Raw genomic sequence first — 13,245 nt, 5'->3', positions numbered from 1 at the left:
GTAAATATGCTTAATTGCTTGTAAATTTAATGACCAATGAATGTACTGTTACTAGCAATAAAATATAAAATCAATTACAAACATACACGAAGACGAAGATTTACGAGCACGTCCAGAAATTTCTGATTCTTTGTCTTTTCGAAAATTTGTCCTCGATGATTGGTTATTATTAATTTTTCTTTTTGATCATTTTTTGATCATTTTCAATCATCGGCCCACCATTATGCTTGCCTCTCTCGTTTTCTATTTTGATATTCTTGCCAATTAATCATTAGAGACATGTGCTTTTATCTTTTTCTGCTGTTTACATTGTAAATGTGTAAGAAATCCTGATTTCCATTGTACAACCTCCATTGTAATCTGAACAGGTAACAGCCCACACCCTGCCACAACAGATAAACCATTCAAACCTGATGACCCCAGACTTGTGTATGCATTGAAACAGTTGGACCCCAGAATTCACTTTGCGTTGGTCTGTGGAGCTGTGGTAAGAACATATCGGTGGTGAAACAAAGATATGTGTCTGCTGTATGATAAAGAGGATTATAACCTAATTTTGTACAGAACAACTTGTGCCAATAGAGTTAATGTTTTGCACATGAATGGGTTGGTGTATATAATATTTTGATATGTAACATTCCTTGCCAAAAGACGCTTGAAAGTGGTATTTCCTTAGAAAGAAGGGCACAGCCCTATTTTGAGAAAAGAGGTAAAACTTTGAAATCCTTCGGCCTGCAGCATGGGCACATAGCGCATGAACTTTGAAATTGAAATTTAAAGGAAACATCATTAGATGTGATGGTAGTTCAGATTTAATTTTGAATATATTTTGGATGGGTACTCCACTTCCCTATGAAGTTAGATTTTAAACATTTAAAACAAAACTTAAACAATAAATATAATGTAGAACCTCAATCAAGGGTACCTGGTATTTCTAATCAATAATTGGGAATATTTGTTATTGCAGTATAAAGTAATTTCTGTGTTCTCTCCAGTCATCAGTGTTACATATTATGTTTGTCTCTCCACAGTCCTGCCCAGCTATAAATGTTTACACTGAGGCCAATATTGATACAGCCTTGGACAGTGCTACCAAGAACTTCTGTGTACAGGAGGTGTCCATGTTTAATGAGGTTGACGAGATCTGGCTCTCCCGTATCTTTCAGTGGTACAGATCTGACTTTGGTGTCACAGAGGTCGATGTGATCAAGTATGTACAGCGTACTACAATAGCACTGGAATAGAAAACTTTACAAAACTAATTCTTGCTGAAATTGAAATTCTACCTCAAGTGTGTGTAAGAAGTTCATAAATTATATTGCAGATAATGATTGAATGTTAAACTTGCAAAAATAAAAATAGATTAAATACAAAATATTTAGCCATATGCATGGAAAGGTTACAAGACTTAAAAACTGTATAGTGTTAATGACTTCCTGCTGGTAAAATGCTTTTTTCTGTTTTCAGATGGACTATGCCATACCTGGAGAAAAGTATAGCAGACCGTGCTCATGTTATCCTGTCAAAGTTACAGAATGTGGGAAGAGTAAACATCAAATACAACGAGTATGACTGGAGACTCAACATCCCAGGGTCACGACCTATCAACCTTTAATCTGGCCAAAAGGTCATGATCATGCCCTGTCAACATCTGATCAAGAAAAAGTTGGTATTTTGTGAAAGTAATCACAAATCAAAGAATATTCAAATCTCAGAGAGAAAAGCTGTTAGAGTATTAATGATAAAACATTTTTTTGAGATTCCTCAGTTTGGTATAAATTTGAAAAGATATATTTAACACAAGCATTTGTTTCCTTTGTCAGGAAAAGAGTGAAAGAAGTCAGTCTTTAGGATAGTTCACTATTCCTCCTGCAGTATTAAAGGGTTATTTGGATGAAAATCATCAACTAAAAGGCAGTTTAAATAACAATTTGATATTTGACTTTACACTTTCATCCCAGCACCAAATAGTGAACAGTTGAAAAGACTGTCATTTGCACTCTTTGTTTGCCAAGCTACAGATCTTTTGTTAAAAGTATGAATCTTTTCATTTTATCATAGTTTTGTTAAGGGTTTTACGGTGAAGTGGTATGGTGGAGGATTTCTGTGATTAACTTCCTCTTTCAGCATTTATATTCTGTTCTTAGCATGAAGCCTGTCCTTGTTGTTTTAATGGTTATTTTTATTGTATTGTTGAGAGTTCATTGTTCATATATTCATTGTAATTGTGGTTCACTCCATCAAATGATGTTAGCTGGTACAATAAGAAGACTAAGTCTGAACTACTGGTAAGTTATCATAAAATTTATATTTTGTCATAAATATTCCAGTTTTAATGTGAATATTATTTTTTTATTTTTATTTTTTTATCAAATCACTGAACCTGAAGTACATGTATTACCTTTTGTTTACAGCAAGTCTTGTACTATCTTGATCAATGATTGTATTTGCATACAGTTAGATTTTGTTTACTTTTTTGCACTATGGTTCTAATTATGGTGTATGTAGCCATTTTGGCAATGTGAGATTGAAAATTTAAGAAAAATTACACTAAATTTCAACTGATGCTAACAAGAAATATATGGGCAGTCTGTATGCTTTGACCCCAGAAATAGAGTTTTCCCAGTTTTCTGAAAGTTGCAGAACTGTTTCATATTGTCCTGAAATGTTTCAGTTACTTTGGTTATGTGGTGCGTCATTAATGAGCTTTCATATCTTACCAGTCAGTATTGAAACTCTACTGTACACATTAAATGTAGAAGATCAGACACAACATAATTATATATACATACTAGGCTATTCAAATCGCCCTGCGTCCATGGTCCTTCATTCATATGTCGTCTGTCCTTCCGTAAACAATACTTGTTTTCGCTATTTTTTGCAAGTGCTAGAAGGTTATTCCTCAAACTTCGTGTATAGGTTCCCCTTGGTCCTTAGTTGTGCCAATTGAATGAAGATGTTTTATCAGAAATACAAAATGGCTGACATGCTGACATGTTATCAGAATATTAAGAGGGAAAAAAAGATAGAAAGGGAAAGTATTTAGAATATCAGTCTGACAGAGAACCAATAAAGATTATTCAACGGTGGGCACCAAGATCCCTCTTGTATCTCGTTATAATAACCCACCCTGTGTGTATAGTTGATACCCACCCTTGTATAGTACAAGCATTTGCTAACAGCATTATATAATCAGTACTTCTGGTACTGGCAAATATCACTATCCCTAGTCATTTACCTACTGTTCAAAACGATATTAGATTGGATAGATACAAGTGGATCACAATTAGATTTGGGTCTGTATTCGTGAAACCATTCTCATGCTCAGGCATAAAATCTGTGCTCAACCCAATTTCCTATAAACTCGCTTAAATCATGAAATGGCAGTTTAAAAGAAAATAACCTAAATATTGAAGATACATGTAGTATCCTATTTGAGGTCTTTTGGAAATTCCTTCAAATCATTGAAAAGATATTATTAAATTCAGGTGTCAGATTTATCACCAAACAGTATTTGAGTCTGAGCACAAAATGTGTATTGGAGCATGAGTTTGGTTTCATGAATAAAGATAAATGTGAGAGGAATTTCTACGCACATACAGGTACATTACCTGGTAGTTTGATCAAGTGGTCTTTGGTGGTGGAAATGGTAGTTTTACATAGGCTCAAGCTATCCAAAACACAATTAACAAAGTAAAGCACTGAGTTTTCCTTCAATTGTGGTCAAGTGTTCACCTAAGTACTCTGGTCAGACTTTTTCCTGACCAGCTCTTAAATACACCTTATCCAAACATCAAAATCATTTCTCATCTTCATTACATTTTTGAGGACTAATGGCTGGCCTATCATAGCTATGACTCTCAGTTTCCCAGTCTCCTGTATCAGTGTTATATGTATATTATCATTATTATGGATGTCATTCAATCCTGATAGTGTTTAGTTGTATTGATTATATGGAACATTTAATCTGATCAATGATTTTCTAATTCTAGTGCTAGTTTGCTATATAGTTTTCTAATTTGTGATAATTTGTATGTACTAAGTGATAGAAAATTTGATTAACTAGTCGGTCTAAATAGGTCATAGTTAAGTTGTTACTAACTTGTAATTAGTTTAGTTATATGATATATACGTACACTGAACTGTAGTTATATAGGTTAGTCTGTAGTTATATGGTAGTTATTTAGGTTAGTCTGTAGTTATATGGTAGTTATTTAGGTTAGTCAGTGGATAGACACTGGAAAGCAGTACAACTTTGTGTATTAGCTGTAGTGCTCAAGTTTGATGTTAATTTATTATTTAAAGAGTTTTTAAATTTAACTGTTATTAATTTTGAAATTTGTCTAATATTAAATTTTAGCTAAAAGCGGGTGTTGACTAATAATTATATAGTCTAATTAATTAGGGTTTGTTATCAATGATTTTATCCCATTAAATACTGCAGGTCATTTCACATTTATATGACTGTTTGCTTTGGAGTTATCAATTTGTTGCTTTGGTTTTGCTTTCAGAGTTTAAACTTTTACATGTTATTGATTTAAGTGTTTTATTCATGATAACATATCTTCTGGATTTTTTAAGATCCTGAAGTCAGTGTAAATGTACTTAAATTTAGATGTTATTGTATCACAATGTAGTTAATTTAAAACCTAATGAAATGGCCATTCACTGTAGGTGAGATGTAATCCTGTTCTCCACATGCTCTGTGTATGATCACACAGTAAGTGTATACAAGTCTACGCTGTCTTCATTGTTGTGCATCTAGCACACTGTTGTAATGTTAGGTTCAATTTGAACGAATGTGAAGGAATTATTACATATTAAATAGCAAAATACAGGTGAATTGCGATCTTAGTGTCCAGGTTTGACATGTTATCAGTCAAGTAGAAAAATGTTAGAAATCTGTAAATATAACAGATGAATGTGATATGCTTTATGTAGGTTAGTAACAGTATCATATTTATCCAGCAATAAGCCTAAGTATGTCTGGTACATGAAATATAAAACAATGATTGAACACATATTATTAACATAAGTCAGTTGGTTGAGTAGCCCTATGGTATAACACTTGTCTTTCCCCCTGGCGGCTTGGGTTTGATTCCCCTATTGGACATGAAAAGGTATGGGATCACCTGTCTGACCATGTGTTTTTCCCAGGTATTCTGGTTTCCTCCTACACTAAGACCATTCACTTGCTTCCATCTGGGTCAGCAAGATTGAACAACATAGTTAAAAGTTGTAAAATACATAAAGTTTAATTATAAATATAAGCCTACCTAATGTCTATTGCTGGTCAGTAATAATGCTTAGAATGGCATTTCATTGCAATTTTATGTATTGACTTCCTGGGCGTGTTACAGGATAAGTAGGTAACTGATAACCAAGGTAACTATATCAGATGGTAGTGCTGTATTAACCTCCTACAGATTTATACAATGTTTGACTACCACCTGTGTATCATACATGCTCTGTGATATCTAGTTCTGCATTGTGTTCATGGGTATCGTCATCACTGTTTGTTTGTTTTTTGTTAATGTTTTGCATTATATACTCAGTGTGATACTGTTTTGAAAGTTTTGTTTGCTGATTGCTTTGGAAACTCTTTCCCTGAGTCGCATATCATCAACGAAGGATTTACATTTATTTGTATTCAGAAATAGAAGACAAAGATAAAGTATGTCTTAGTATACACATCAAAAGCAAATGTTGGACCTATAATACGAAAACTATTTGTCCATCGGCCAAGAATAACATGGACCACTTAGAAGTTTAAGGAATTGCCCAAGGTAACGAAACTCAATAGATTAATTCTGATAACGTCATTCTTAGAATTTATTAGGGCATTGTTTTTTCAAAATTAAAGGATTAATCACATAAGTACCATCAATGTTGAAGTATTATTTAGTTTGACAAAATTTAATAAGCTACTACATCACAAAGTCATTGAAACTAAACTAAATGTTGGCAAAATTTGAACAAAGCACACAGCAGTATACATACTGATTGGTTGGATGCTTCAGCTAAGAGACTAAGTTGTTTTTGGATACCCTGTCAATATCTATTGATAGTGATCAATGAGGAATACTACACAAAACTAGTAAATGTGAAGTTAATATTTGTCCGTCAAATTTGAGTTTATGTGGTTTCAAGATGAATTTGATTATGTGGCAAAGTGAGACATATACTATAGATACAATTAAAAACAATTCTAGTGTATTATTAGCTGTAATAAGGATATGGTATACAATATAATATTTCTTCAGTCAATGAAATTTGGGTTGGAAGTTCTCATAGCTTATACTAAGCATATACCTTAAAAAGTTTGTGTTTTGATATCAAATCTAGGAGGATGCTAAACTATATACTAATGTTATATTTTGTTATTGTTTGAAGTGTAGGTAACTCAGATATCCTGTAATAGGCATTATTGTTTATTCTGGTAATGGAGGAGTTTAAAAATGACTTCAATCAGTTCATGTTTTATTACTGTATTCAGTTTAAGAGGCTTGTCCTTCTTAAAAAATAAATATGAGTGAAAGTAAAAAATGTGTTATGTACACTCTGCAATATATCATCACTGCCAAGATATTGAATAATGGTAGTGAGAAGGAATTAACTGGTCTTTAATGTTCAATAAATGTTTACTTAATATATTTAATGGACTTAATTATCTGACATGATGTATACTGTATTCAGTTATGGGGGTGCAAATGCATATGGTTGTTTGTTTGTTTCAGGAGGGGTGGGGGGATTACATTGTGAACATTTATTTAATAAGACGTTATGTGTTGACTAACATACGATTTGGAACCACAGGGTGTCATAGTACTTGTATGATGATAATGTTTTATATCTTCACTGCAGAGCATTTAAATACCATCATTCATTAAACATTTAAGTACTTCTAAATCGTCAAAAGGCAAAGGATGATGGTCAGTAATGTCTTTGGACAAATGGATACCAAGTTTGTTCCATGAATAACCTTGACCCACTTTTAAGTAACCTTGGATAGAAATCTTTAGTATCATAATTAGTTTGTTTGAACTTTTGTGAAGGTCAAGGATAAAAAAATAAAGCCAACTGCATTGAAAAAGCTGTGAGCAAAGGCCTGGTAATGTCGTATTCAGTATCCTCATATTTCCAACATATATTCTCAATGCAAACCTGATTTTTTTTGAAAATTTGAATACCATGGAGCATGGGTGAAGCCTTTAAAGGCTCAAATTTGGACAGCTAGGAGAAACCATCTAATACCTTTAGGTTAGCAACTATCTCCAAAAGGCTCATCCAAGATTTTCAGAACTAGACTGTCTTGCATTTTATCAATTTATCCCAATCATCATGCAGTAAAACAATCTTAAAGTCAGTCAAAAAACAATCTTAAAGTCAGAAAAAAAACAATCTTAAAGTCAGAAAAAAAAAAAATCTTTAAGTCAGAAAAAAACAATCACAATAAGTACAGATGTGTCAATGGTTGTAATTAATGAGTCATTAGCATCAACAGCTTCAAAAGTACATAGAAAAAACATTAGCAAATAGTTAAAGCTGTGTTTAAATTACAGGGTGTGTCTGTCTCGGTGTTGCTACATCTAATACATTCAGTATTAATTTAAAATGAGGTAAAAAATTACAATGTTTTTCTGGGATAAAAGTGAGTTTATCCGGTGTTGTATTTCATGTTAGAATTTTGTAATTCTGTATTTAGATACAAATCAATTCTGGCTTCCTTGGTCTAATATTATATATTTAACATTAATTGTAATTCACGGTTTGTTTTGTTATTATCATAATTATACATGTAGTAAATATATTTACTGGGCTGATGATGGCAAATTATTCTGTTATTTATTATAAAATGATATTCAAACATAATTATTATAAATTTATATTAATTTGTTTGATTATACAAAAATATGTTACATTTTTCATATACCCAACTCAATGATTCATTATTTTATGCAGAGGTACTGCTGTATGTATTTCTAAACAGGCAAGTACATGTAGTAGTAATATTCATGGACTTGTCAATTCTAATTATGGTTATAGAAAATATCTTTTAAATAATAACAGATAATAGTTACTGTATTTGTGTATTGTGTAAATCTTTTTGAAAAAAATATTGGAAACTAATACATCAAAAACTAAATTTGAAACTAGCCGAAAATTAACTTACAGACTCAATACCTACCGGTAGTTTAGACTTCATAAAGAAAGACTGTTATTGATTCTATCGACATCCAGGTGATTGTTTCATGGAACTCGATTTAGACATATCAGTTTTACCTCATAGTATATTTTGTTAGTAGGTCAACTTATGTTGAACTTATAACTTTTTTGTACGCTTACATCCGATTTATATAACTTGTGTGCGGTGCTGTCAGTAAATGGATATATATGTAAGCCAATTATTGCCATTTTATTGTATCTGTATTTTATGCACATTTCCCACAAATGCATAATTATAATTTTGTATAATTTGTGATTTTTAATGGTGAAGGTGCTTTAAACAACGCCTGTATAATTACGGTGTACAAAGTTGACTTGGGCTGTTTGACAGTTGGATTGAAACACAACAAAAGTCATTTAAATGTAAAATATCAACATTCACATTTCATTTAAACAAAATGCTAACATACACTCATGTGAAAGTAGTTTATTGCAATTTAATGACATGATATTAGCATAAATTTTACAAAAGATATTCTATGTTGTAAGATAGGTACGCTATACTTATATAATTACCTATATACATTCCTCGTTGTCATGGTGTTACCTGTGATTGATATTTCACATATTTTCAGCTGAAAGTTAATTAAATTCTGCCTGTAATACTGAACAGTAATTTGATTTAATAAGGCTAGAAAACACTAGATATAGAATATTATTATATACCTAGATATGTAGACTTTTAGTATGATATCATGCAACAAACAGGAAAATATTATTCCATACTGTAGAATAGATACAAATTATTTAATTAAAAAGTAATGTATATCAGAATTTAATCAAAATAACCCAATTCCAAAGATACTAAAGATGATCAAATGTTATTTTAAAATTTATTTGTAATACATATTATAAGATCTTGATAATTTAGTAGTATGGCAAGATGAGCCACCTAATATTGTTGTTATCCAGATATGTTTTACATGTCTTTTGATTTAAAATAAAAATTGTATGCTTCTATCCCTTATACAATATATTATTCATTTCTTAAACTATCATGTTCCTGAGTATATAACATCATATATCTTGCTCCTGGAGTAGATATTTGGACTCTGTGTCTGTAGCTATAAAACTCAATATTTTTAATAACTGCATGTATGTTTATTATCTAGTTATTGAATGGGCATTCTCATCTGTTGTTATTTATTCAAGAAAACGTATGTGAAATATATAAGAATTATAGATACAGCTAGTCACAGTAGAGAAGATAGAAGAGAGATAATTGTATTCAACTCTAAGTCATGTTGTAGAAACTTTAAATTGGTATCCTGGGTTAGAACTGAAATTGATGGGAAAAAAAATCTGTTTTATTAAAACTAGCACTGATAATTGTTTGTATTATTTATAGAACAAATCGCTCAATGCCTTTATGCAAGACAGTAAATATCTTAGAATTTTAAAGTGCTTCCTTACAATTTACCCAAACTTATTTTATCTTAAGTATTACTCACTAAAAACTGAACAAAACATGTCTATACATGTATATACTGCTATGCAATGTAAGTGTCTGTAACATGTCAAGTAAGCAGTCTTTTACATCCCACTTCAGAAAGTCCGCCATTGTAAAATTTCACGATACATATAGTATTGTATTTTACATCTGATGCATTGAACATCCTGATATATATGCATTTTATTTATGCTGTTTTTTTCAGATGATTGTCTAACAGGCATCTGTCTGCTTTTCAAATTTTATTTGTCCTAAAAAAAATATACAATGTACTTTGAAATAAACTTTAAAGTCTGGGCCATCAATTTAATTGTGTGGATCACCAGATGTGTTCATAGTCTTTAAGTGATGCCAACAAATCTTTCCAATTTTCCTGTTAAGGCTCACATATAGGACCTGTTACGTAGCCACGTTTTAACATATAGGTCATGTTAAACAGCAACGAGTTAACATATAGGACATGTTACGTAGCCACGAGTTAACATATAGGACATGTTACATAGCCACGAGTTAACATATAGGACATGTTACGTAGCCACGAGTTAACATATAAGACATGTTACTTAGCCACGAATTAACATATAGGACATGTTACGTAGCCACGAGTTAACATATAGGACATGTTACGTAGCCACGAGTTAACATATAGGTCATGTTACATTGCCACGAGTTAACATATAGGACCTGTTACGTAGCCACGAGTTAACATATAGGACATGTTACATAGCCACGAGTTAACATATAGGACATGTTACGTAGCCACGAGTTAACATATAGGACATGTTACATAGCCACGAGTTAACATATAGGACATGTTACGTAGCCACGAGTTAACATATAGGACATGTTACGTAGCCACGAGTTAACATATAGGACATGTTACATAGCCACGAGTTAACATATAAGACATGTTACTTAGCCACGAGTTAACATATAGGACATGTTACGTAGCCACGAGTTAACATATAGGACATGTTACATAGCCACGAGTTGACATAGGACATGTTACATAGCCACGAGTTAACATATAGGACATGTTACATAGCCACGAGTTAACATATAGGACATGTTACGTAGCCACGAGTTAACATATAGGACATGTTACATAGCCACGAGTTGACATAGGACATGTTACATAGCCACGAGTTGACATAGGACATGTTACATAGCCACGAGTTGACATATAGGACATGTTACGTAGCCACGAGTTAACATATAGGACATGTTACGTAGCCACGAGTTAACATATAGGACATGTTACGTAGCCACGAGTTAACATATAGGACATGTTACGTAGCCACGAGTTAACATATAGGACATGTTACGTAGCCACGAGTTAACATATAGGACATGTTACATAGCCACGAGTTGACATAGGACATGTTACATAGCCACGAGTTAACATATAGGACATGTTACGTAGCCACGAGTTAACATATAGGACATGTTACGTAGCCACGAGTTAACATATAGGACATGTTACGTAGCCACGAGTTAACATATAGGACATGTTACGTAGCCACGAGTTGACATAGGACATGTTACATAGCCACGAGTTAACATATAGGACATGTTACGTAGCCACGAGTTAAAATATAGGACATGTTACGTAGCCACGAGTTAACATATAGGACATGTTATGTAGCCACGAGTTAACATATAGGACATGTTACGTAGCCACGAGTTAACATATAGGACATGTTACATAGCCACGAGTTAACATATAGGACATGTTACGTAGCCACGAGTTAACATATAGGACATGTTACGTAGCCACGAGTTAACATATAGGACATGTTACATAGCCACGAGTTAACATATAGGTCATGTTACATTGCCACGAGTTAACATATAGGACATGTTATGTAGCCACGAGTTAACATATAGGACATGTTACGTAGCCACGAGTTAACATATAGGTCATGTTACGTAGCCACGAGTTAACAAATAGGACATGTTATGTAGCCACGAGTTAACATATAGGACATGTTACATAGCCACGAGTTAACATATAGGACATGTTACGTAGCCACGAGTTAACATATAGGACATGTTACGTAGCCACGAGTTTACATATAGGACCTGTTACATAGCCACGAGTTTACATATAGGACATGTTACATAGCCACGAGTTAACATATAGGACATGTTACGTAGCCACAAGTTAACATATAGGACATGTTACGTAGCCACGAGTTAACATATAGGACATGTTACGTAGCCACGAGTTTACATATAGGACCTGTTACATAGCCACGAGTTTACATATATGACATGTTACATAGCCACGAGTTAACATATAGGACCCGTTACATAGCCACGAGTTAACATATAGGACATGTTACGTAGCCACGAGTTGACATATAGGTCATATGTTACATAGCCACGAGTTGACATAGGACATGTTACATAGCCACGAGTTAACATATAGGACATGTTACGTAGCCACGAGTTGACATATAGGACATGTTACGTAGCCACGAGTTAACATATAGGACATGTTACATAGCCACGAGTTAACATATAGGACATGTTAACCAGCAACCCATTAACATATAGGACATGTTACGTAGCCATAAGTTAACAGTTAACATGTTTAGCAGGCCTACACTCAACTGTTACTTTAACCAGCTTCTGATACATTGATTTTAATTCTCCCCACAAGTGAAGGTAGGCCTGTAGACCAGGATAAATCTCCTACAAGGGAGATTGTAGTCCCTACTGGAGATTTTGTGTACCCCAATCTAATGTAATGTCCTGTTCAACTGACAACTTTACTGTAAACATTTACAAACCATTATCAAATTGGTACCTGGTATTACCTTGTTTACATAAGTGATTTTAATGTACAGCTCATGTGGAAAGGTCCTTAAATAACACCAAATTCTAATGTATTGAGGGGTGTTTTTCAGAAGTACCCGTTAATGAGAGAGTGACAATATAAACCATGTTACAATACGGACAACTGAACTGCATGATGGAACTCGTCTCAGATTGATAGAACTCGTCTCAGATTAAGATACCATATCACTTTATATGTATGACATTGTACAATGCCAAGGTTTCTGGTCGCCTGCCTACAAATCTATTACTATATTTACTTTTTGTTAACCCCAAATCTGTTTACCACCCCTGGCAGTTAGGTTTAAAGATTTTATTTCTAGTTGGATTAGAAACATTTACAAATTAGCATCTAGTGAATTCATTCATGTTTCGAGTTCATTTACTGTCCTTTGTACTAGAAAATTGAATGAAATTTATATATGACCCAAAAGTTGAATGAAATTTAAATATGACCCAAAAAGGATTCGATTAAGTAGGTTTACTTGGATGTATCGGCATTCCTTTGTTATTGTAAACTGTTTATGAATTACACTGCATGCAATATCAATGTTATATGTGATATTATAATTAAGATATTTATCTGTTTATCTATACAACTACATTGTTTATAAACTCAGTATATTGTTCTGGACAATTCAACGTTAATGTATGATACTACCTTAATGGTGCGAGTTAATAAAATATTTAATGATTTTGCTTATTGAATAAAATTATCTATCTTTCAA

General features: G+C 32.9%; 1 protein-coding gene across 3 annotated transcripts in view; it reads left to right on the top strand.

Annotated features, from left to right (window-relative positions):
- Positions 1 to 13,245, top strand: part of LOC117336514 — a 17,651-nt gene extending 4,406 nt beyond the window's left edge. Inside the window, exons 4-8 of one of the 3 annotated variants that reach the window (XM_033897125.1) lie at positions 369 to 487; positions 1,032 to 1,210; positions 1,468 to 1,665; positions 1,824 to 10,325; positions 10,676 to 13,245. In XM_033897125.1, coding sequence (XP_033753016.1) covers positions 369 to 487; positions 1,032 to 1,210; positions 1,468 to 1,615 — 446 coding nt within the window. In that variant the 3' untranslated portion in view covers positions 1,616 to 1,665; positions 1,824 to 10,325; positions 10,676 to 13,245. Of the gene's footprint in view, positions 1 to 368; positions 488 to 1,031; positions 1,211 to 1,467; positions 10,326 to 10,675 lie in introns of all 3 variants that reach the window. The other 2 variants (XM_033897126.1, XM_033897124.1) reach the window with 2 other exon arrangements.

The sequence above is a fragment of the Pecten maximus genome, chromosome 10 (assembly GCF_902652985.1).
Source record: "Pecten maximus chromosome 10, xPecMax1.1, whole genome shotgun sequence".
NCBI lineage: Eukaryota > Metazoa > Mollusca > Bivalvia > Pectinida > Pectinidae > Pecten > Pecten maximus.
The sequence above is the reverse complement of the archived record's forward strand: the minus strand, read 5'-3'. Positions and strand labels throughout refer to the sequence as shown.